This window comes from Phyllostomus discolor, chromosome 3 (genome assembly GCF_004126475.2).
Source record: "Phyllostomus discolor isolate MPI-MPIP mPhyDis1 chromosome 3, mPhyDis1.pri.v3, whole genome shotgun sequence".
Lineage (NCBI taxonomy): Eukaryota > Metazoa > Chordata > Mammalia > Chiroptera > Phyllostomidae > Phyllostomus > Phyllostomus discolor.
In genome coordinates, this window is record NC_040905.2 from 148263802 (window position 1) to 148288991 (window position 25190).

A 25190-nucleotide genomic window follows, 5' to 3' on the forward strand; every position below is an offset into this window, starting at 1 on the left:
GAGAAGATTCTTGCCTGAGGGAACTATAATCCAGGATAACTAAGCTGCTGTCCATATGTGTGAGAGTATTGTCACAAAGAAGCAGTAGCCTTGGAAGCTTAGATCCATTTTCATATTGTCAACTTTTAAAAAGTTTTCTATTGCTCTGAGTCAGCATTTTAGATATAAGTAATTTATTTTCCAAGAAAAGTAAGATTGGAAGAGAAAAAAGAAGATGTATAGAGGAGAAACCTATTTGGAAAACGATGTTATCATATGACATTTCATCCATAAGTGCCTTTGTTTAGGTGGCTGGCTAGCTGAGAAGTGCTTGAAATCAAATTTGACAGTGTTCTTTCTCTTGGATCCCTAGATTCTTGAAGTGAAAAGTCCAATAAAGCAAAGCAAATCAGATAAGCAAATAAAGAATGGTGAATGTGACAAGGTAGGTTTCCAGTCCTTTACTCTGATGCTACAGCACTGATGTGTCCTCTGTTTCTTTATGATTCTCTTGTTCATCCTGGCTGGTTCTCCTCTCATTGTCTTCATCAGAAGTGCCCGAGAGTAGTTTATTTTCCAAATCTTCTTATCTCTCCAGCATTAAAGTTGGCCTTATGCTGTCATTTGCCCTGGTGCCTAGATTGCCCAGGAATTTCAGGGACATTAAATCGGGTGGTAAGAGACTTGTGATGGAGTTATAGGGTGAAGAAATGTCAGACGTAAGTGAGCAGGGCCTCTGACCCTAATGCACTGTGCTTTCCCCAAGTGGGCATAATTCACCTGAAATCGGGCAGCAAGACCTGTTAGGGGTAAGTCTCCTGGTGTGGGCAGTGTCCTGACGTGCTTTGCAAGGTCAGGGCAGGCCTGTCTAGTGCTTCACAGACCTCTCATTCGCCTTCATTGCAAATAGTGGTAGGAATACCCATGCAGCTATACTAACAAAGACTCATGGGTCTCAGCATATGGAAGGAGAGGTCACCTCTGCCTTTTCAGGGGAGCTCTTAACAAGCCACATGCTAATTTGGATAGTAACCTCTATTTCTCGTAAGACATTCTTCTGTTCTTTCACTTGCTGTTCACTAGCAATGTTAGATATGTTTGATAAGAGGGAAGGCTTTTTAATTTTTATGTTAAGAATTTGCCCTGAAGTAAATGGTAATGTGCGTGGGTACTTCCATGTTCAAACTTAAACTTTTTCTCTTAGCTAAAAGGATTCTAAGATAGATGAATTTAAAAAAATTAAAGTAGACTTCGATACCTCACAATTTATCATTGAGCTCCCCTTCTCTCTAAAGGCATTGCTGGGAGTAGTGAGGCTCACTTGAATCTTGCTGAGAGAAAATAAGCGCAAGAATTGCTCCTTTTAAAAAAAGCTGGCTTGATGAAGGTAGTAGTTGGCCAAGACAGACTTGATCTTCAAAGGCCTTGGGCACAGAGTCTACACAACCTGGTTGAGGTAGAATGAGGGATCTCCGGTTGCCGCTTATATGTTCTTATTTATTTAGTTCTGTATTTTTGACTGCTTCCTAACATGCTTGCTCTTTGGGGATATTCTTCTCTTTCAGGCGTACCTAGATGAACTGGTAGAGCTTCACAGAAGGTTAATGACCTTGAGGGAAAGACACATTCTGCAGCAGGTGAGAAATGCTTTTTAGTACAACCCTTTCCAAAAGCCTGAGGGCCTAGTTTGTCCTGGGGCAGTGTGATAGCACCAGGAGACCACGCCAGCCCCGCGCTGCCAGAACCCGGCCAATGCCACCCGCAGAAGTACAGTTGACCCTAGAGCAACATGGGTTTAAATTGCACTGGTTTGCTCATATGCAGATACTTTTCAACGACTATACAGTTGGCCCTTCATATCAACCAGCTGTGGATCAAAAACAGTATTTTCCGCCTGCAGTTGGGAATCTCTGTATGCAGAAGGTCGACAGTATGCACTGTTCTACACCATTTTATATAAGGAACTTGAGCAGCTGAGGGTTTGGCTATCCATATGGAGTCCTCGAACCAAAATCCTTCAGATACCAAGGGACTGTAGTTAAGTTTTGTGGGAGTCAGAAGTTATACCTGGATATTCGACTGTGCAGGGGTGGGGTGGCACCCCTAACCTCTGTGTTATGCAAGGGTCATCTGTATTTCGGAAGCATGCTCACTTCCAACCCTACCTGGAAGTCTGCTTTGGAGCTTTGCCGTGATTATTTCCCTTCCCTGGTGCCATGGGCAGTGAAGACCAGGCACCTGTAGAGGTGATGGTGCCGGAATAGACTGATCCCTCAGCTGGCTGATGCTGAGATGTGGGCTGAGGGAGGGGATAGTAGAAATGCAGAAACCTTTGGGGCCAGGCTTCTGGTTTCATGGGAAAATAGTGATAAGACTTTCAGTCAAGTGTTGTAAACATTTATGATTCAATTTAGTAATCTTTTGCCAATTACATTCTAAGGAAAATAAATATTTCCCTCATTTCTCTTATCTCGTACAACATACATTCTATTATTATGAACTCAACTGTGGAATACTTGTAGAATGGGAAACTTCTATTAGTACAATTTGATGTTTTGAGAAGATAAGAGGGGTGGTTTTTAGCTTTCATACAGTTACGTGCATCCATTGCATTAACAGTGGCTACTGATAAAATATTTTTTCTTTAACACCCAAAGGGAAGGTTGTATTCTAAATTCCAGCATAGGTTTGTAGATTATTTCACTGTTGATATATTTTTTTTACCACTTTCAAATGACTTAAAGTTTGTACTTAATCTACCCCAACTGTGTGTGTGCACACGTGTGGTTTTTTAACATTTAATGGCTGATGGTAATATTTATATTCTGTGTACATTTTTGCTTAAATCTATAAATACACACTCTCAGGCTTGCCAAGTTTCCTGATTGGTCTGATAAGCTTTTTAGCTGTTCTAGAGTTTCAGATTTGAACAAAAGACTACAGACCTATGATTCTTAATTAGGTCTAAGTTGCAATTCCATTTAAGTGAGTATGGGTAAGGGAGCAGGATTTGAGTAGCTTACCCTGAGACTTTGCTAATATTTTTCTTCAGTTTTCTTCTGTAGAACTCAAAATTGTTCAGCCTGCCATTTACCAATTATTTGGGGCTAATTGACTGAATAGTGATGGTAACTTTATTAGCTGACCTCCCCCTCCGTTCCCTCTCCCAAATGCCAGCTCTGAACCACTGTGGAGCAATTGTCTGATAAAGCTATTAACATACAAGTTGGGCCCAAATAGTGAGTCTGGCAGAGGGAGAGACAGATGTTTGGACAGGGCTGGGACACCTTTACAAAGGAAGCCCAGCCAACGAGTGGAGGATACTAGGCCGTTCGGCACAGTCTTACCTTGGGGTGTCGTTGGCATTCCTAGTTTCACATTGTCCTTTACTTTGACCTTTGAAAGAGTTCTGAGAGAAGATGGCTTAACTTGAGACTTCCATCGAAGTGGATTATTTTAGTGTTCTAGAGGGAGAGAGTGATCTTTATGAATTTTTAACCTGGCATAAAGGCACTCAAGGGCGCACAGCGTTTCACCCTAATTGCATTCCCAGGCTGCTTGAAAGCTCTCTGTCTTTGGCCTTTTGCCTTGTAATGCAGCTGAGGCTTGTGATTATGATACCATGATGCATGTCCTGTCACGGTTTACTGCTTAATTAATTCTTATTGTAAAACCTAGCACTATGGAGGACCAGTGCTACTCTGCACCTTGAGAGCTGTCCTGTCATGGAATGCATTCCACGGTCTATGTATTCTCTGCCATGCAGACCTGACACCTGAGATGGAATTTCTAGTAGCCCAGGATCACGTCCTAGGTCCTTTTCCTATTAAATACATCGAATCCACTCTGACTCTTTTATTTTGGCTCACAGAAGGTGATTAGTATCTTCATATTAATCTAGGGGCACACAGCACTGGTGCCCAACAGCTAGTTTAACAAACAGGAAGCAATGCATCAAGAGCCTGTATTCTTAAGCCACTTTTCCATAAGGTAAAAATATAGTATAGTGGATACAGTGAAACCTGGAGATATCAGTTACAGGGCTGATCAATAATTTGATTCTTCTTTAAACCACGTGTTCTGCCTTTATTTGGAAAGGGAGATGGAACACGCTAAACTTGTCAGCAATTCAACTCTGAGTCTGGATTTGCATCCTACAAAGGAGGAAAAAAGTCAGGGCTTCCTTCAAAGATAGTTTAGTAATTTAGATAATAGCTATTACACTTTTAGAACTATCTTCCAGGATATGGGGAGTGAGGGGTTATCAAGTATTCCCTCTAAAACATGGAGACCCCTCCTTGAGGAATGCTCTGCTGAAAATGATTTTTCTCCATCCTGGGAAATCGCCTGTCATGTTTTAGAATCCCCTGTAGATGGAGGGCTGACAGTCTGCCTCTTAACCCAAGGTATGGCACATGTCACATGGCAAGACAGTGTTCCCTAGTCCATGGCCACAGTCATTTTATGGCAGGGCTGTCAAACTCATTTTCACCAAGGGCCACATCAGCCCCCCAGTTGCCTTCAAAGGGCCGAATGTAATTTTAGGACTGTATAAATGTAACTACTTAACAGTTAAGCGAGAGCTCAGCACTGCTGCCAGTTAGAAACAAGGTGCCAGGCCAGATAAAACAAGGTGGAGGGCCGGATTCAGCCTGCAGGCCTTGTGTTTGCCACCTGTGTTCTTTCTACAGGAAGGCCTAACTTATCCCCGCCCTGATTCCACTCCCTGACTCCACTCTGAGCAGATGCAGGTGAAACAGAGCTTGTCTACTAGTTCCCACTCAGTCAAGAGGCTGCTGCAGGTAGAAAGAACCCTGGTTTAAAAAATATATAATCAGACTAAAAATAATGCTTCTATCTTTTTATAATTAAAAACCAGGGTTAGGGGAAGGAATCACTGATTTAACAAGTGGATCTTCCTTCTTAAAAAAAAAAAAAAAAGCTTGCATGGTAGCCACTAAAAGGCTGATACGGCAGGAAATAATCCATCACGAGTGCTTTCACAGCGACCATCGTCTGAAGAACACGTTAAGCAGTGTGCATGCTCTTCCACTTCCCACACGGACCCTGTGTCCTCACCTGCTTTTCTTGCCTGCAGTCGCCCTCTCTTTTATTATGATTTTGGAGAGGCATTTATTATTGCAATATGATGCAGGGCACTGACACCGAGGCAGGGCCACACTGCATCAGCAGAGCAGGGGATGCTGACAGAAAGGCAGAGTGGTGTCCTCGGGGCCTGGTGTGGTGTTTTCAGGCTCTGTGGCTTGTGTCATAGGAGTAAAAGCATGTTAATGCTGTGTTTCTGATGCCCTAACTATCAGGATTCCAGGAAAGGAGCCCACATTTATATTTCTTTATGAAGTCTCCCTAATTGAGGACATGGGTACATGCTCTAATAACTCAAATTATTATGCCGTTCCCTTTGGCAAATAGTTCCGAATACTCCAGCTCCTGCCACTACTTCTGCTTTTAGGCTATCTCTGCATCTGCCTTGATGTGTTCTTCTAGGCACCCATAAAAACTCGGGGCTCATTTGGTGAGATTGATCAGTTCCCCTTTATATCTTTGTGTGTTTGTGGCTGCAGGCGGGGTGGGACACGCTGGTTGTGGAGGAAGTAGGAGGACTGTGATTGAAGCCCTGGAAACCTACAAGATATTACAGTGCATGTGAGATGACTAAGCTGAATTTCCTAGTGGGAAAATGTGTTTATTTGCTTTAAAATCAAGTGGCTTTTTCAAAAAGGTATTTTTCTCTGTTTTCTACTTATGAAGTAATTACTGAGCAGCTATATCGAGTCACAGAAAGCTATTTACTTAAACGGGTAAGGTACCTGTCATTTTCTAGGGAAAATGCAGGGCTGTACTTCCTTAACCCCACGTTGTGGTTTTAGTTTGTCATTTCAACTAATTTCCTTCAACTACTGTTCTCCCTGCTTTCTTCCCTTCCCCTTGCAAACTTTTCTTATAATTATTTTTTTAAAAAATCCAATTAGGTCTTTTCTGAGTTTTAGCTTCTGGCATTTTCCCTGCTTCATCTGTTTGAGTGCTAATGAAATGGCTGACGGTCAATGAGGGGAGCAGGAAAGAGCCTGGGGTCTGGTCATCCCTGTGCCGTGGAGCTACTGCCTGGATAATGAAGGATAACTTTATACCCCTACGGTAGTTACAGTCATGTTGTCCTGGTCTGTGTAGCAGGGCACAGTTTATAAAGGAGCTTCATTTACCATATTTTATTGGAGTCTCTGCACAACGCTGCAGGATGGTAGACAATTGGCATTTTCCTTGTTTTGTAGGTGAGGAAATAGGCTCAGAGGTTATAATGTTCTGTCCAGTGTCATTCAATGCCATTGAAGTAGTGAGCAGAGTCAGAACTTGATAAGCCAAATCCAGGGCTCTATTCTGAATGCTTTTTCCTTTACCTGCCTGCTAGTTGGGGGGATGAGTCACACTCTGGAATAATTGTCATTTGTCTCCGTTGTATCACTTAAAAGGCTATTTATTTCTGTCCAGAAAGAGCTTTGAAGAGGCTGTTTGTGTCTCCCCTGAAGTGTACACATTTTCGTTAGTTCTATAGTATTTCTACACAATGGGGAAAAAACAAATTTACTCTGGAAGGTACTCTTAAATCAATCAATGTGAAATATATAGTAAGTATGATTGCCTTGAAAGGTGTGTGTGTGTGTGTGTGTGTGTGTGGACATAGCTGGGTGTATGTCTCTGTGTACGTAGATGTGTGTGTGTGTGACTTACCCAAAGCTCTATAACTGTTAACTAATTTAAAGAATGAGGGTCCATTTTAGATCTTTTAGTGTTAATAATAAGATCATCCTGCTTGATAAATTCTTATATGAATGCTGTAGTTTAGCCACAGCTGGAAATACCCCTTTTAGTAATCTCTTGGTGCGTGTAATAGAACCTTAGATCCAGTGCTTTAAAGCAAGGAAGGCTCCCTGTCCACCTACCCCCATAATAACAGACCTGGAGGTAAGTAATTTGTAGTCAATGTGGTGGCTTAAAAGATGCCACTGAGGATGTAGACTTCTGGCCTTCCTGCTTGGCCGTCTTTCACATTGTGCATTCATCCCCGTGAGGGGGAGACAGCCATTGCACTTCCAGGGTTGCATCTCTTCATTTCAGACAGAAAGAGGGGTACAGGGCAAAGGCACATACCCATTGTTCACACGTTCACTAAAATTTTCCCCAAAAGCCCAGTGATTTGTGAAAAATACATTGTAAATAGAGGTATCTACTCAGTGCTGCACATGGGTCTGGAGGGGCAGGTACCGTAGCCTGGTGTGTTGCCCCTCCCAGAAAATCAAGCTTCTGTTAGTAAAAAAGAAGTGATAAATGGATATCAGGTAGGAAATGGACTATGTATGTCATGGTTTTGCAATGGGAGTAACTTTTTTCATTATTAAACCAATAGTTTTATCTAAAAAAATAGTCTCAAAGATTGAATAAGGTGATGGCAGCTAAGTCTGGAGTTGTGCAACCACTGGATGAGGCTAAATGTGTCCTATGCTTCTGTGGAAGTCAAATGTGTCAGGAAAGGGGAGCACATTTTATGTTGAGAGCCACTAATCCATATGGAATCGTTCACAAATTACTTTTTTAAAAAGGAAATTAATTTTAAGAAGAGAACGTCAAAAGTTTTTGCTGTTCTCAACCTGAAATTAGGTAATCTAAAATGTCATTAAATGAATAGGCTAATTAATTAAAAGTATTTTTTCTCCTTTTTAAGATTATTGAACCAAAGAGAATCAAAGTAAGTGATAGAAAGGGAGTAATAGAGACAACTAAAAATAAGTGGAAGAATTTGCCAGTTGTTTTCTCTGTGTGTTTTATCTCTCATCAAGGTGGGGATTTTCAACCCCCCACTTCATTCCCCCCCCCCACCACCACACACACCAAGCTTACTGCAATTAACCCTCTCTATCCCCTTTGACTCACAGCAAGCCTATCTAAATCCCACACTACCCAGGCACAGCATTCATTTCTGATCAAAATTATTAGTAAAATAGGAACAAAAAGACACATAACATGGTAAAAGATTCTCTCAAGCCAATAACCAACATTCTTAATGTCGAAACCTTGGATATGTCCTGAAAGCCAGGGCAAAACACCAGTGCCTCTGTCACCATTTCTGTGTATCACATTTCTGAGAGTTGGAGCTGATGCAATAAGAAATGAGGTGTCACTAGGACAAACAAGGAGACAAAAGCATCCTTTCTTTCTCTGGTTAATAACTTATCACTCCCAAATATAACAGGCAATCAACTGAACATGACTATAAGTAATAAATATAGATTTTTATTCATTTTTCATTGAGGTATAACAAAGTGTAAAACTATAGGAATTTGAACAAAGTGAATGCATCCCTTATATCCAAGCAACAGCACAGTTCCCGTACCCTGAACAGGCTTCCTGAAGCCCCGCTTCCAGTCACTCACTACCTATGATCCTCAGGGGGACGGAAGTCATACATGGTTTACATTTTTTTCTTTGTGGGTTCTTGCACTTTTTAAAAGTTCAACAATAATGTAACCAGGAAGAAAAATGTTCATCACTATATATGTGTGGATGCATGTGTGTGTGTGTATTTTTTTTTTAGTAAGGAGTTTTGTTAATTACAGACTGGAATTTCCATATATCTAGTAGGTATACTTAGTCTCCATTGAGTCAATAACTAAGAGTTAAAGTGGTCTTGTAATCGTATCTCCCCCTAACAATCTACTCTCACTCCCACCTCTACAGTAAAATACTTTGTTGATAACTTGAAAGTATGAAGCAGTTTAAAGGATATAAATGATGAGAACAGGTAATCTGCTCTCATTCAGAATTTCAAAGGGTTAATATTCCTTTGGCTTACAAATTGGCTAAGAGACACGGTAGTGCCCTTAATAGTATAGGAACTTCTTACTGTATATGTCAGATGTTCTATATTTGACCCCTTCCATCTCTCTCTCTTTGCTTTTTAATGTCAATTTATTATTGTCTAAACTTTCTCTTCTTCATTCTTCTAGATTGTGAACCTTATAGAAGAAACTGGACACTTTCATATCACAAACACAACATTTGATTTTGACCTTTGCTCCCTGGACAAAACCACAGTCCGTAAACTACAGAGTTACCTGGAAACATCTGGAACATCCTGAGGATACAACAACTGGATGCATCAAAAACTATTGGGTTCTTTTTTTTTTTTTGGTTGTGATTTTTTGTTGTTGTTGTTTATAAGAAAACACTCAGAATGATGCAACCAAAAGGGAAAAAATAAAAATCAAGCAACCTTCAGCTTTATTTTTCTTTGAAGCCAGTCATCATCTCTTGATAAAGGAGAGGTTAAACAAACCAGCCTCAGCGGACCACTCTTCTCTCCAAGGAAACCCCGGGAAGAGTTTGCCTGGATAGCCTTGAAAACAAACAAATCAAACACAACACAAGAAAACTTAAAGAATGTGTATGGTATCATGTATCTCTCTCTGTGGTGGTTCATTCCACAGGACGAATGCATATTCAACACACTGCCTTATTACATAACTGATCTATTTATTATCGCATACAGATACCTGAAAGTCATTGAGGGAATGACACCACAAGACATTATAAGTACTTGGTCCCGTGGATGCTCTTTCAATGCAGCGCCCTTGCCATCCCAAGCCCAGTGACCTTACTCGTATACCATGCCACTCTCCACCAACTTTTTCCAACTCCTCTAACTCGTTGCAGTCTGTTTTTCCACCTTCTGTTTTTCCAGTTCTAGGACACAAACGATCAACTGGGGGGACCAAATAACCACCCTGATTTTCTTCTTTGTGGTCTTTCTCCTGAAAGTTGGGGCCCAGTCCTTGGCTGTATCCATATAATGATCTTGGACCATGGTAGAAAAAGCACCAAATAGGATCATGACTTGCTGTCTAGCCTTAGTCAACAAACCCGTAGGACTTTCAAACAAAAGTAATGCGTGTAAACGTCCTGCGTCCAGCATTGTTGAGCTGTCGCCAGCACTCTGGTGTCTGTGTCACTGTTACAATATTAGATAAATATGGAAGTAAAGGCATTCCAGAGGATCATCATTTTTTAAAAAAGGAATTCTGGTTCTGTTTTCTAAAGAAATGTTGTAGAAATTCGTAATTTGGATCTATTTATTAGTAAGAGTTTTGGCTTTCTTCAGCTGCCAGTGTGTCATTCATCTTAATCGTAAAACCTGGAATAAGAGATTTTTGTTTGTTCGCATATGATCCCCTTAGACTCTTTCTATATTTGGAAAATTTAAATCTTTGGGGGAAATTCTTGGTTATTCTGCCATAACAGATTATGTATTAACTTGTAGATTCAGTGGTTCGATACCTGTTTAGTCACTTGCTTATGTTTCCAGAAGGATTTCTTGTATTGGTGAAAATAAAGGAGGTTGGGGAGGGGGGATATTTTTGTTCTTGATGTACCCTGTTTTGAAACTAGAAACCTTTCCTATGGCATGCAAAAGAAAGCAAATTATTTTTAAAGAAAAAAACAAAAAACAAAACCAAAGTACTTTTGGTGTCATTATTCCATCCCCTCCATAGATGGAGAAATGCAAAGTGAGAACAGCTCATCTTTCAAGTTTTTGCTAGGAACTCAACTAAAAAGAAAAGAAATGAAGAAATACTTCTGGATCCAAAGGTTCGTTCACTGGATCAGCCTTAAGAAAGTCTCTATCTGTGCTAATAGACCAGTGTCTCCCTTGTTTATTCCCATGCCAGATGCTGTCTTTTCATACAGAGATTAACTAGTGTCTGTACAGAAAACGGTCCTTCCAGACCCATTCTTTTGTGCAGTAATGTAAATGAAGGTTGATAATGGAGTTATTTCTGCATTTTAAAAAGGGGGATTTTTTTTTAACCTTTGTTTCTTTCTATCCAAAGACACTATTTTTTCCTTTAAAAAATAATACAACCATGCTTCTTGTAAATTACTTCTCTGAAGCATCCTCCCTGAGGACAAGTGTATGTTTTCAATCATGTTATGATTTTTGATGATTGGCACAAACTGTCCTTGAAGCATTTGTCGTCTGGTCCACTTCTCGATGATTTATTAGAGAAGAAGCTTCCTAAGTCATTTTAGGTGACTGATGAATCGTGTGATTTTAGTTGTGTTTTGTTTTGTTTTGAACTTTACAGGTGGAAGGGGAGGACAATGCTTGAATGGAATTATTTGCAAAATTTAAAACTCTTTAAAATTTCTAACTGCTAATTCACATATCCTAATGAAGCTAGAAATGTATGTGGTGTATCTGAAATATCTGTGTAGTTTAAGTAGGAATGTGTGTATGTAGTTTGGGCCATTTTTATTTTTGCAACTAAATTGTGTGGCAAAAACTATGATTTGGCAATGTAAAGATTTTGTTGTTGTTGTTCTTTAGGTTATTAAGCAAGTAATTAGGTAACACAAATGATCAAACAAAGTGGTTAAGAAGGGATATTATTACAGTGATAAAATTTAGATGCTCAGTTCAGGTGATAAAGCAAATATCTTCCAAATAATTGTCATCGTAAGTTTGCAATTGATAACAAAACCTGGGGAAAACTATCCACCTACTAGTTGTGGATGAGCAAAGGGAGTTTTCCACAAAATTTCAGTAGAGTAAGAGTCACATGGTTAAGTTTTTAGAAGTTACACCCTTGCTTTCATCTAAGTTATAAATGCAGAAATAATGAATCCCCTTTCAATTAATTTCCAAAAGTTATACTTCTCTTAAGTAACCCACTCAGTTCTGCCATATTTGTGTACACTCACCTTTGAAACCTGTTAAAAAATGTTTTGGGCACATGTGTGTCCTAATAGTGGCTTTGGTTTTTTAAGCACAAAAAAAAATGGCAGGGTTTAGTTTCTTTGGTGTATATACATATAAATAGATGTTTCAAATAAAATTAATTGGGTGAGTGTGAATATAGTTTGAGACAGCCAGAATATGATAAACTTTCTTTAAATTTTTTCCCCAGTAATCTGAGGAGAAAAGTGTATGTACAGAACTTCCCCCCTAATAAATTAGCTTCTGCCTCTGGTTTTGCCGCAGAACATGTATGAGAGCAGGTGCTTCTGACTCAGCATGTGGCGGTCATGTCAGCAACACCGTTTGCAGTTGTTTTGTTTCTTTGCCATAATCCATCTCTCTGTGTAGACAAGTAGGCATGTCTATATATGCTTGTATATTGTGTCAGAGTAGGGAAGAACATGAAAACATTAGACTAGAGGGAAAAAAATCATAGGAGAGTGTCCTGAACATTTTTAAATTGCTAAGCAAATCTCTCTAATCTGAATAATTATGCACCTTTTTGTGGACAGGGCCAATACATTTGGCTTTCTTCCACCAAAAAAAAAGTTTCTACAGATAATTTCTACAGACTCAGCTCATCTTTATAAAAGACTGATCAGGCCTGCATAACATTCCAAGCCCTGTGCATGTTAACGACTTAACATAACGTGTTTAAGAGAAGAGACTTTATCTTAAATGTTTTAACTCTGCCTAGGTAATGGAGTTGGATATTCAGTGTTGGAAATGGTCAGTGTTTGTGTTTGGTGGCTGGTGTTCATTTTTCTCACTGTGGATGTGATCAGTTCTGGAGTAGTTTGCTGTATGTTCATTTCTTTCCACCTTTAGCACTGTGCGTGTGCTGCATTCACACACAGAGGCACGCACGCATATTATAAACTTGCTTTGGACTGTTGCTCTAAAACTAAGACTGTGATGCCAAGTCTACTACAACTGCGATGAATGTAGAGGAGTCAGTCCCCACGGTTTAGTCTCGGGCCGGAAGTCTACATCTCTGACCTCTTGTTTTATATGATGCTTTTTGTCATGTAGGCATTGCCATCCCTGAATATTCCTTGTAAAGATGCATCGAAGAAGTCAGTTTAAAAGGAAGACAAAGCCACCTCTGTCTGTAAACTGTAAATATGTATTTTGGCACTTATACTCCACTATTCTGAAAATAGAGTTTTGATGGAAATGCTGACAGATCCTGAACGGTGGCCAGAGCTACCATGCAGTGCAAAAATAAATTAAGTAAAAATGTATTCTTGAGATTAATAATGCAAGGCCAATACATTTTATAAATCTGTCAGTATCTTTTTAAATGGAGTGTGTATGTGTAGTTTTGTTGAAAGATACACTGTGTATGTGTGTGTAGATGCTATTATGTGAACAACAAGGCATTCGTAAGATGTATTTCCCATCTCTAAAACCCATGTTGAAATGTAAGTACAGATTGACAGAAATAGCTGTTTTTCTTTCTTAAATTCATATCTAATCTATTGTGGCTCCATGTTTTTTACAATGTATAGTCTTACTGATTTGTTAAGAGTCATTTGACCAAAGTTTGGTTTTGCTTTGCATACAGAAAAATGAGCCCCTACCTTTTCTCAAGAAGAGATGCTGGTCCTAGGGAAGAAGGAATGGAGAGATGAGACCAGTAGTGTCTGAGCACCATTTTCTGTGCCCTAAACCAGTACATTTTTTAGGCTCTATAGTGTTGGGCAAAAAAATGGTGGCACATGTTTTTGGAATAAATCAGGTTACTTGTGCATGATATTTTTTCATTTCCCCCTGTTTCTCTGGAAGATTTTGTTCATAAACAACACAACACACTATCACTGGACAGAATCAGTCTTCTAACAAAAGCCCTGCAGTTACTTTAGCAGCAAGAAATGCTACCTTAATTAGACAGGAAGGAGAAAAACTACTTCAACAAAGAGAATAGAATGCTTTTAGTTTGGCAAATAACCAGGGAATTGGATGGAAGGCTCTTTTTAATAGTGAAGAGACATCAAATTTGAGGAACTAGCAGTATCTGCAATCTAACAAGCCGTCCAGAAGATAATGGCGGGCTGCCTAGCATCTTATCTCCCGGAACGTGACTGTAGGTGTGGAAGCAGCAGTCCCAGATGGGCTGGGCTGACAGCTAAGCTTTCTAATGACCAGGCTGGAATTGGACTAATCTCTTCTCTTGTTTCAGCATAGATATTCATTTGTTTATTTTAAAATAATGGCCTTGCATTTTTCTCCAGCCTGGAGAAAGTCCAGATGGGCATCTTGGGCCTCCTGAAGACTCAGGGTGTCATCACCAAGTGGTCTCAAACACGAAGTGCGCTGAGCTACAGTTTTCTCAAGACATTTGTTCCACCGTCTCTCTGAATTGTGTTCCCACTTGGATATGCAAGGAGCCCTGGCAGGAGATGGCAGCTTAACTGAGTCCTGATACCCAGACCTCCCTGCTTGGTAATTCAGGAACATAGTATCCAAAACTAATGGTCTTGTTTGTTCTGATTAGTAGAGCAGCTAAGCATATTTTACTGGTTTCCTTGCCCAGGATACCACCCAAATAGGAAACCCTTCAGTGCTCTGCTGCTTCTGCCGGGAGACAGTATCCACACCTTCCTGCTTATATGGTCCCTTCTTTAAAGTCAATTCCCATCTTTCCCAGAGGCTGTTAACTTCCCCTGGGCTGTCAGGTTAGCCTCTTGGTCTTAATTCCCTCTTAATTAAAGAATGACCTGTACCATTCCTGAGGGCTAAGAAGAGAAATACATGGCACAAACTAAACAGTAATTGTAACTGGGCTCAATAGCTATTAAATAACAATAAAAATACCCTACCGTGTGAATGGAAAGGCTCCTTGAAACCACTTTTGTACTAACTCAGGGCACTACTGGGCAACCACACGGAATAGGTGGTTACAGGAGTGGGGAGATAGGCAGTGAGTAAAGGCAAAGCTATTTGCTCATTTTCCCCTTGTAATCATGTCTTCCACCACATGCAGTCCCCACCACAGAGTTCTGAAGTTTCAAAAGAGTAGAAAGGGATAAATCCAGGCCATTAAAAGAAAATAATCAAAGCTATTGAAAAGATAAAACAAATGAGTCGCTCTAAAAAGGCCGTCTGTGCAAGTAATAAGGTTGAAATACTGATACTGATTTCCTAGCCGAGCAGCATTCCTCACACATGTGGTTTGTGTATCCGCATCTGGGTGGGTGGTCTGGTGAGAAGTGCTAAATGCAGCAAGATGGCTTAGTTTTTGAGCAGCCGAGGGAAGCTTTGGGACAGGCTCAGCTGTGGCATCTAAGGCCCCTGCAACATAAAGAGGCTTTCCTTTTGCTTTGTTCCAGGAGGGAAAGTTTTAACTTGGCTTATTCATTTAAATATGAGTCTCTATTCTGCACAGAATCGATCCAAAGGGTAGGAGTTTTTTTGTGTGCATGTGCATTTTTTTTCTAAAGCACCTCCTTGTCCCTCATCCCAGCCCGAGGGGGTGGGATGCATGGCATAGAATGTGGTAACTCTCCATTTGTTCTAATTTATTCCCTGGGTGCTGGGCAACTATAAACATCTCTTTGAAAGTGATGCAATTTTCAATAACACCTTAGTCTAGACACAACAGGGAAGAGCATTAGAGACAAATTATGAATATCGTCTACAAACAAAAGCCAATAGAAGTTGGACTCTCCCAAAGGCACATTTATACTAACAAGAATGCTGAATGAAATGCAGTCAGTTCACGGAGCAGGGATTTGTTAAGGGAATGTTTACTGCTCGGAAAACGTGGTGCCTATCGATGGCTTTTGACAGACGTGAATCGTTGCCAACTCCTGTCTCAAAGTGGGTTGCTGCTGCCTGAGTATTTCTCAGAGTTGGTGGATTTTGTAGGTTTTGTCTTGACTGTCAGTAGCTTGGGGGATAGATCATTGTCCAAATTTTCTTTGTCTATTTCCAGGTTTATGACCTGTCTTCCCCACTAGAATGTAAGCCTCACGAGGACGAGGACTGCCTTGTTCGCTGCTGACTCTCCAGGACTCGGAACAATTCCAGGACATTCTAGGCACCCGTGGTGTTGAACAAAAATGTGGGAGCATTTTGTGGAACACTGATCTCTCTTGACGTTTCATTAAAAAATGATTTTGTGTTTAAATAAGTTTGGAAAAACTGCTTAGTATATGAGCCTCTTGGAAATTCATGACATGTTACAATATTAAATTTCTGAGAAGCCATGTGTCCTAACAACAACAACCAAGCTTGTTTATGGGACACAACGTGCCCCAAATTATGTGTAGCACAACAGCAGTACACAGATGATAACAGATGTTTTGCCTTTAAGTTCCTTGACCAGAATAGTTTGTCTAGTGGATTTCATTCTCCAAGGTTCACAACATAAGTTTGGGTGCTACAGGTTCAGAGCAGGACAACATAGCTATTAATATGCCTGAAAGTAGTTTTCTGGGTTGGGTGATCATTTAACTTACTGTCCAAACTGGGACATTTTTTCAGAATGAAATGGGACACTATTAACCATTCAAGGGACAACACAAGTAAGCCTGGGCTGCTTTTGGCAAACGAGGACCGGAACAAGCGTTGGGACATGTTGAACTGAAACCACCACCACAGACTTGCTGTCACTTAGGCATGTATATGATGAGCGGTGTTTGGTTGGGCTCGTTAGGGTAACAGGAGAACACCTCCCTCCTGGTAGGGGCCAGCCCTTCAAATCCAGGGTGCAGAGGGCATTTTCAAGGTTGCTGAAGACCCTTCATGGTTGAATTGTCCCTGGGCCATCCCTCACTTCCCCACCGCTGTGCCTGTGTTAGCCTATCATTTCAGTAAATGAAAGGCCAGCATTGACAAGAAGCTCTTTCTACACTATATGCAAGGAGGACCCAATCCTTATGTTGGGTCCCTGGTCCCTGACTATGTTCCCAGAGCCTACCACACTTTGAGTTTGGGTGGTTTTCCACATAGGATACCTGACACCTTTGCTGGAGAGGCTACCTCTTTATTGCCACCTGTAGAGTCATCCTGCCCACTGCTGTTTCCAGGGGGCTGGCAACCTCCCCCAATATTGCCAGAGCCGCCCGTTCAGCAGGTCTCTCACTGTTGGAGCATGTTCTGGAGCATTGCTGTCCTCCACTCTGTCTCCAGATCCTGCTACCTGATATCCTTTGATATTTTAGCAGTTCATTGGCACAAGTCTTATGGAAAACAAGCATTCAAAAAATGTTGAGTGAATGGCTGTAAATAAACCTCCCGGCTTGCAAGTGGGTTGTTACACTGATGTCATTTTCTGCTGCCTCTTTCTCAAAAATGTTGTCTCTTATTCTGCTATTGTATTAAAGGCAGTATGGTGTGGTGATTAAAATCGCAGACATAGGACTCAGAAAGGCTTAGTTTTGAATCCCAGCTCTGCCATTCCTAGCCCTGTACCCCAAAGCTTTCCTGAGCCTTGGATTTCTTACCTGTGACTTGGATTCCTTACCTGTGAGATGGGATCAGAAGGGTACCTCTGTCTCAAAGGTGTTGTGAAGAGTAGATGTTTGTAGAGCACTTAGCACCCTGCACCTGCTCTGTGGTAAAATGCTCAACAAATGGTAATGATTTTAATTTTTATTATGCTCGTGGGGTCTAATGAGAGCTTGCTGTTCTCTTTGTTGGTGGAGAATTTTGCCAACACACAGGATTGCCCCAGTGTGGTCTCTCATTCAGCCTCAGTTGTCAGCCTGTTGCTCTGTGCCCGGCAACACTCACAGCCATGGTCACCGGCTGTGCTCCAGGCACGTTCCTCAGGGAAGCCTTCAGCTGGCTACGTAACTGCTGCCTTTGAACTATGTTCAGCCCATGGACAGGAAAGGGAGGCAGAAGTAAAACATCACAGGTTTAAGGTCTCTTTCTGGCCTCAGAGCATACAACAGAATTGAACACACTTCCACCCGATGAGCTTAGTTGCTGGAGTTGCTGGAGGTAAAGTTGTTGAAGCTGAGGTCATAGGTTCAAGACTCTTGTGAGTTCACTGGCTTATCCCCATGCATGGCTACAAACTTCCTAATCCTACAGAACCATGCAGTGACTGTCCTGGGTCATAGAGAGACGGAGGGAGAGCATGTGCTTTCAGACATGACTTTATGACATCCAGGGGAGAGGGCTGATTACACAGTGGGATCATCATTGTCCTCTTTACACAACTGTGTCTCACCACTTTGGTGAAGGGTGTTTGGGTAAGGGACTGTCCTCTTGATAATGTTGTCCATTTCACCTGAGTACGCCCAGGTTGTGACCTCAGTTAGCCAGATGTTCTGCTCACCATGTAGACTGTAGGGAGAATTCATTTCCTTGTCACTTGCAGCTGCTAGCAGCCACAGCATTCCTTGGCTCATGACCTCTTCCCCCATCTTCAAAGTCAGCAGCGTAGCTTATCAAAACCTCTCTCTGACTCAGACCTTCTTCCTCCTCTTCCATCTTATACAGACTCTTATAATTACCTCGAGACCACCCAGACAGTCCATGATAATTTCCCGATGTCAAGATCTGTCGTCATAATCACATCTGTCCCTTTGCCATGTAAGGTAATATATTCACAGTTTGGGGGGTTATGATATGGACATCTATGTTGGGGCCATGACTGTGCCTACCACAGATGGGGAGATGCCCATGTTAAGACCCCCTCCTTCTGGAAGTTCCAGTCCACTTAAAATCTGAGTAGAACTTTCTTGCCCCACATAAAAATTAAAGCAGTCTTGCTACTAGAGCTCCAATTGTTATTGGTCTTATACTTACTGATGATGACTGTGATGGTGATTTTTTCAGAAACTGGGGAAAAATTCTCAGTGAGCCACCTTAAAAGGCTATTTAAGGTTTAGCCGTGGTGATGGAAATCCAGTCAGTCAGTCACCAGATATTTATTGAGTGCCTACCATGTGCCAGCCACCATCCCAAGGAGCTTGTGAAAATGTAGCAGCTGTGGCTACAGAATTTCCTTTCCATCTTGATGAGATAGAGACTCTTCATTCCTGAGCAACAATGTCTTCAAGTGGTTAGAACCTCTTTGAAGCGAGGTACTTAACTGGCACACAGACTAAACAGCCTTTTTGGGCTCCCTGCCTTCTTATTCCCGTTGCTGATGGCAAACTTTTTAATCTGATCTGAATCACAAACTTTTTAAAGGATAGCTCTGAATAAACAGTTCGACTTAAAGCCATGCACTGATGGAACGAAGAAACCAGCCCTGCAGTGTCGGCCGCAGAGTCAGGGTGAAGTTGCTCCTTGCTGCTCTGGCTTGTGGAATAAAGATGCAGAGCCTGATGCCCTCAGCTTCATCATACACCATCTAACTCCTCGGTTCCTGTGGGCTCAGCTGTGGTCTGGTTCCACCAGAATCACCTAGGGAGCTTTTACAACCTGCTCCTCTTCCAGAAATTCTCAGTCAATTCTTCTGCACAGGGCCGAGGATATTGGCATTTTCAAGTGCTCCCTAGGTTACCCTAATGTGAAGCCAGGATGGGAGTCTAAAAAATAAAGTCCTGTTCCCACTGCCAGAGATTTTGATGCAGCAAGCCTAGGGCTGGGGTACAAACCCTGATCATTCAAGTTCCTCTGGGATTCTAATGTGCAGCTAGGTTTGGGGGGCGTCTGTCCTAGCAACAATCTTTCGGCTGTCTGGTTTCTGTTTCCCAGGGGTCCCTGGGGTCCCTGAGACTAATCAGGGACTTGTTACCAACACAGATTCCTGGGGTCCATCTCTATCCCTGGCTTCTGGACCCAGACTCTGAGGGCAGTGCCTAAAGGGCTGCAGGTTTAACATGTGCTCCAGATGGTTCTTATCAGGAAATTGTAGAAAATACTGATGCCTAACCAGGATCCTGAGGCAAAGGGCTTAAAGTTGGGCCTTTACTTACATCGATCAAACAATCTAGCCCACAAACCCACTCTCAGGCCAGGCATTTGGCCAGTACTCCTGGGGCTGGGCTAGTGGTGTCTGAAGGACACATGTAAGGAAGGTGGGCTAGGTGCCGTGCTAGTGACATGGAATACTTCTGCCCCTGAGTGATTCTGCTTGGACTTTGTGTGTGCTGATAGTCACCTGGCAAGTGACATGTAGTTTTCTTAGGTCATCTGACGAGTTAGCAATAAGAAAGGGGGAGGGCTGTTCTAAAGCATTGTGCACACGAAAGGTACAAATCCATGCAAATCCATCTGAATGAAAATAAGCCAGAAGTACTTAAAGAGTGCAACAGAATTTTCTCTGATGGAGACAACATATTGGCAGTGAAAGCTTTAGTCTGTTCTGATTCCACAAACCCACACCAAGTGGGTTTAAGGGTTAGCCTTAAATTTTTAAGGTTTTTTTTTTACATAATCAAATTTGTTAGTAATTTGAATATAGAAAATAACTGTTTATTCTTGTCTCTCTCTCTCTCTCTCTTTTTTTTTTTTTTGGTTTTCAATGAATGCATTATTTTCTCATGTCTCTACTCAGTAACCAAGGTCAAAAAAATTGTTTCCCTGAAATTATGTAGCTTTCTCCTGGGGTGGCATATAGCAGCTTTGTTAGCCTGAATTTTTGTACAGCCATCCAAGCCCTCCTTACAGGTGATTTTCCAGTGTACTTACATAGTCAAATCATCAGTCCATTCATCATGTCCTGACACCTAACCAGTTTATAGAAACTCAATGTCATTCACCCTGCCAGGAATCTCCTCAGTCTTGATTGCAGACCTTGGCTTATGACCTAAAGGAAGAGAGATTTCAGTTTAGGCATTGGTTGTATTCTCTTCTGTAGACCAAAAATGACAGTCATTTCTAGTAAGTCAACTCTCCAGGGGAGAGTCTCTCGGTCGTCTACAATGTCAGTCTGCATTCACAGGCTTCAAGGCCTTTTTTCCAAAGCTCATTATTGATCTTGCATTGAAATTCCTCGTGACAATTAGCCTATTTTACAAGAACAAACTTTTGATAAACTGTCTAAATCATCCAATATTTTCTCTTTCTTCAAAATGTAAGTCATCCATGTTAAGGTGCCACTGATTTAAAGATATTTTAAAAGGATCTTCAAATATCTCCACTTAATGGCTATACCTCATAACCAACATTTTCTCTAATAAAATGTAATTGCTACCTTTTTCCCTTCACATTTCACTCCTTGAATGATTCCTACATTGATTTAATTCTGGGTCAGCCTGTCAATTTCAGTTGGTAGCAAATGGGGAGGAAGGCTGATTTCTTGAAGGGCATAAGAATTAAATATTGATTTTTTTATCCCCTTCTCTTTCTCTTTCAGTTGATTTGATTATTGGTGAATAGAACTGATATATAGGATAGGAACCTAAATAATGTGACAAATCTTGTGAAAACCATTCTTTTGCTTTAATGGAATTTTTGACATAAACTGAAGTGGAAGGTGTAGACAAATTAATAATTCTTGGAGTTTTCTTGCTTGTCTAAGGACAAACTTAGAGTGAAATGTAATCCTGTGTTGTAACAAATTTACCTGTAGTTCATAGGCTTTGCTTTTTCTTCCTCCTGTGTGGCTTTTGATTTTGTGTGCCACTGACCTTCTTGAATACAGGTCTTTTTATTGTAAGCTGCCTATTATTGCAATAGCATGGTATAAATTATAGTTAAACCAATAAATAATTGTTTGTCCTCCTGGCTATTATCCATCCCATGGTTATTCTTTCATCAGTTGTTGACTGAAGTTATTTTCCAGACTGCAAATGAGTGGTGAGGATACCTAGTTGAAGAAGAGGCCCAATATAGAATTTAGAGTGAGAAGAGGTGCTAGACAAGACAATAAAGGTTGCAGAGGAGAGACTCTGTGTTATGAGTCACCTAAGGCACAGGTGTAGAGATTTGCATGGAGTTCCACAGAGCACCAAGAAGGCATGTAACTGAACCTGCACAGAAAGGCACTCTAAGAAAAGGGAATAGTATGGACAAAGGGAAAAATATAGAGTATATTGCTCAACTATGTCCTTGAGTTTGGTATTGCTCAAAGATAGGATGCAGGTAATGGGGAAGCAGGAGGTAAAAGTGGAGAAGTTGGCTAAGTCCAGGTGATGGCAATCTTTGTTGCCAGACTTAGAAACATGTGCTTATCCACTGGATAAATATGCAGCATGATAAGTGGGAGGAGCATGAACAACTTTGCATTGTTAAGCAGAGTCCGAAGCTCCTCCTTTCTACAAGGTGCACACTGTAAGTGCCTTCTGACTCCAAGCTGCTGTGCTCTCATGATACTTGACAGGAAACTCTGCTACATGCATCTCACAGCGTTTTCGTTATCCTTGTATCAGTTACCTATTGCTGTGTAAAAAATCACCCCAATATTTAGCAGCTTAAAACAACATATTTACTATCTCACAGTTTCTGTGGAATCTAGGCATAACTTAGCTGGGTCCTCTGGCTCAGGGTCTTTTCAGAAGGCTGCACTCAAAATGCTGGCCAGGCCACAGTCAGGTGCTTCCAAGGTCATTTAGTGACTGTTGGCAGGATTCAAATCCTCACAGGCTGTTGGATTTAGGGCCTCCATTCCTTGCTGGCTATTGGCCAGAGGATACCCTTAGTTTCTTGCCGCATGGGCTTCTCCAGCTGACAGCTTCTTTATTCAAGGCAGCAAGAGAGAGTGCTAGCAAGATGGAAGTCATGATCTTTTATAACCTAAGCACTGAAGTGATATCTGTCATGTTTTCCATGTTCTTTCTGTTCATTAGAAGCAAGTCACTGGGTCCAGCCTACATTTATGGAGAGGCTACCTCAGTTACCATGTCAATAGGAGGAATCAGAACATGGCATCTGGGTGATTCCTCATTTGGAGGGCCAGCCGTCCTCTCGGATGGAACCTGGTGTTTGGAGAAGAAGCAATAATGTTTCTTGACCTAAAAGTGCTGGATATCTGGAGTCACTTCCTGATATCCCAGATCCTAGAACAGACCCAAGGAAGCAGGGGAAGGAATCTTCTTCCTTAGCTGATCTCCATCCTCTTTACTTGAAGGGAAATGTGGCAGAGCTCCACAGCCCACATAAGGGGGGAGGAGGGAGAGAAGAATATATTAGGAAGTGTCAGCTTGCATTTCTGTAGACTGCCTGTTTATGCTGCCCCAACTCAACTTTCTGGTTTGTAAATCACAGCCATTTGTCTTCCCCTATGGGACATTTTTCTTGGTTGGAAAGCAACCACCTCCGACTTGCTTTTGGAGTCCATCCCACCCCAGTGTATTCCTGCACCGCACTAATGTGATGGATTCTGCTGTGGGTTTCTCTGTTGCAATTGAGTATATTCCATTCCATTAGTTATATATTTTGTTTTTCAAACTTTCCACTGGGATTATGACTCTCTCTCCAATGTGAATGACTCCTAAATCCCCAACCAGACCTCTAAGATGGCACCACTCTTGCATGGATGTGTATGTAATTGGCTGGTCCAAACAAGGTGACCAAATCTATATCCAGATCTGCTCCTAGCCAAAAGTAAAATTTTCTCTTCATTGACATTTAATTGTTTATGAAACATCTATTGCAGGTCTATTCAATGTCAATCTCAGCGCTGGTAGAAGAGAATAAAGCATAGTGTCTGCCCTGTAGGAGATTATAGACTCTAGAATATTTTGAGGTTCACTTGTCTCATTTCATATAATCTTGCCGTTTGTACAAAAGTGCCATCTAGTAAATGGTTTCAAATATTTATAACAACAAATTGTTCCTCAAAATGTTGAAAAATTTATGTGATCTTCTCTTCACTTTACTTTAAAGCTATGGTGCATATTTAAGGAAGGACTGAATTTCAAGGGGAGAACCTACTAGGTAAGTTTGGAGGAAGTAGAAGAGTGCACAGCAGGTTCCAGACCCAGCTCCCCCACTAATTTCTTGTTCATCATCTTCCATCTCTGCTTCCTGTTTTGGTCAAAATCACCCCTATTTTAATGATACTTGCAAAAATATCCCCCAAAAGGCACTTTGAGCTTGGGGAGGAGAGTTAATGAGCCCTCAGTACTATTTGTGTAGTTCTGCCATATATTGATTCTATGAGCACCCTAAACCAATTTCTCAACTGTAAAATGGGGCTAAGAAAAATACCTTATTTCATTTCTTTATTCAAGAATGTTTTATTGAGCCTGGGCTGGTGTGAATCAGTGGATTGAGCGCTGGCCTGAGAACCAAAGGGTCACTGGTTCGATTCCCAGTCAGGACACATGACTGGGTTGCAGGCCAGGTCCCCAGTAAGGGGGAGCACGAGAAGCAAACCCACATTGATGTTTCTCTCCCACTCTTTCTCCTTCCCTTCCCCTCTCTCTAAAATATATATAAATAAATATTTAAAAAATAAAAAAATGTTATATTAAGAACACTGTTCTAGACAGTGGGAATTCTGAAGTAAACAAAACAAAGTCCTCTCCTTGTGCAGCTACATTCTAGCTGGGGTGGGCGGACACTAAACAAATGTGTAGCATATTGGGGTAGAGGTGGAATGGAGAAGATGTGAGCACAGTAGGGAGGATTGGGTGGAGGTGGGGTGCTATGTATATTGGATGTCCCGGGCATGTCCCATTGAGAAGGGTCCAGGGAGTGTAAAGAAGACATGTTCTGTGTCAGGCAGGAGAGGGAGGGAGCACCACAAGTGGGAGGAGCAACACAGAGACCAGCATAGCTAGAGGGGAGAAACTGAAGGGTGACTATGTAGGAAACACGGTCAGATCACAGGGGTCTCGCTATCACCTGTACCCAGCACTTGGCTTTTCCTCTGAGTGAGACAAGAAGTCATTGAAGAGTTCCATGCAGGTGGGTGGTGTCTTCTGACTACTGTTTCAGGGATCCTTCTGGAGCTTGGGGTAGATTAAATGAGATAATGCAAGAAAATCAGCACAATGCATGGAACATGGTAAAAAAAAAAAAAACAATAAATGTTAGTCTCCGAGAAAAGGGACCTATGATCACAAAGCATCAAGCCTTCAGAAACATTTGCAAAGTTCTGTGTCTTCCAGGTGTATGGCCTTAGATCCTAAGAAATTGAGTTGTTTTTCTAAAGGGTGTTCACTCCATACCAGTGGGGTTTATCTGTTCCTCAGGGTACACAGGGGCATTCATGGTGGACAACACTTGGCTGTTCAGAGTTTAGTGGCTCGAAATGATAGCTGTGTTTAAGGATGCCTCTGGGGCAGCTCAGAGCATGCCCACAGGAGGCTGAAGTTGTCCTGTGTGTACCTTTGCTCATGGCTTTGTAGAGACTGGATTTATTAACTACCACCCATGTGCTTAGCCCGTAGACATTGGGAAAAGCCAGGGCTGATTCCAATGGCACGGAAGAGTGAGAGAGCCAACCAGAGACTGATGCGGGGAGAAGCGAAAAGGACAGCAGTGAAGAAGAGGGTGGGCTGCGCTGCCTAATTTAGTGTCATTACTGACCTAGAATGTAAAA

The 25190-nt window shown here is 41.5% G+C and overlaps 1 protein-coding gene across 1 annotated transcript in view; it reads left to right on the forward strand.

Moving 5' to 3' along the window:
* MLLT3 (MLLT3 super elongation complex subunit) overlaps positions 1–14879 on the forward strand; it is a 273770-nt gene extending 258891 nt beyond the window's left edge. Inside the window, 3 exon segments of the mRNA XM_028523171.2 lie at positions 353–424; positions 1545–1616; positions 9003–14879. Of these exon segments, the coding sequence (XP_028378972.1) occupies positions 353–424; positions 1545–1616; positions 9003–9134 (276 nt within the window). The 3' untranslated portion in view covers positions 9135–14879.
* Positions 14880–25190: the final 10311 nt, after the last annotated feature.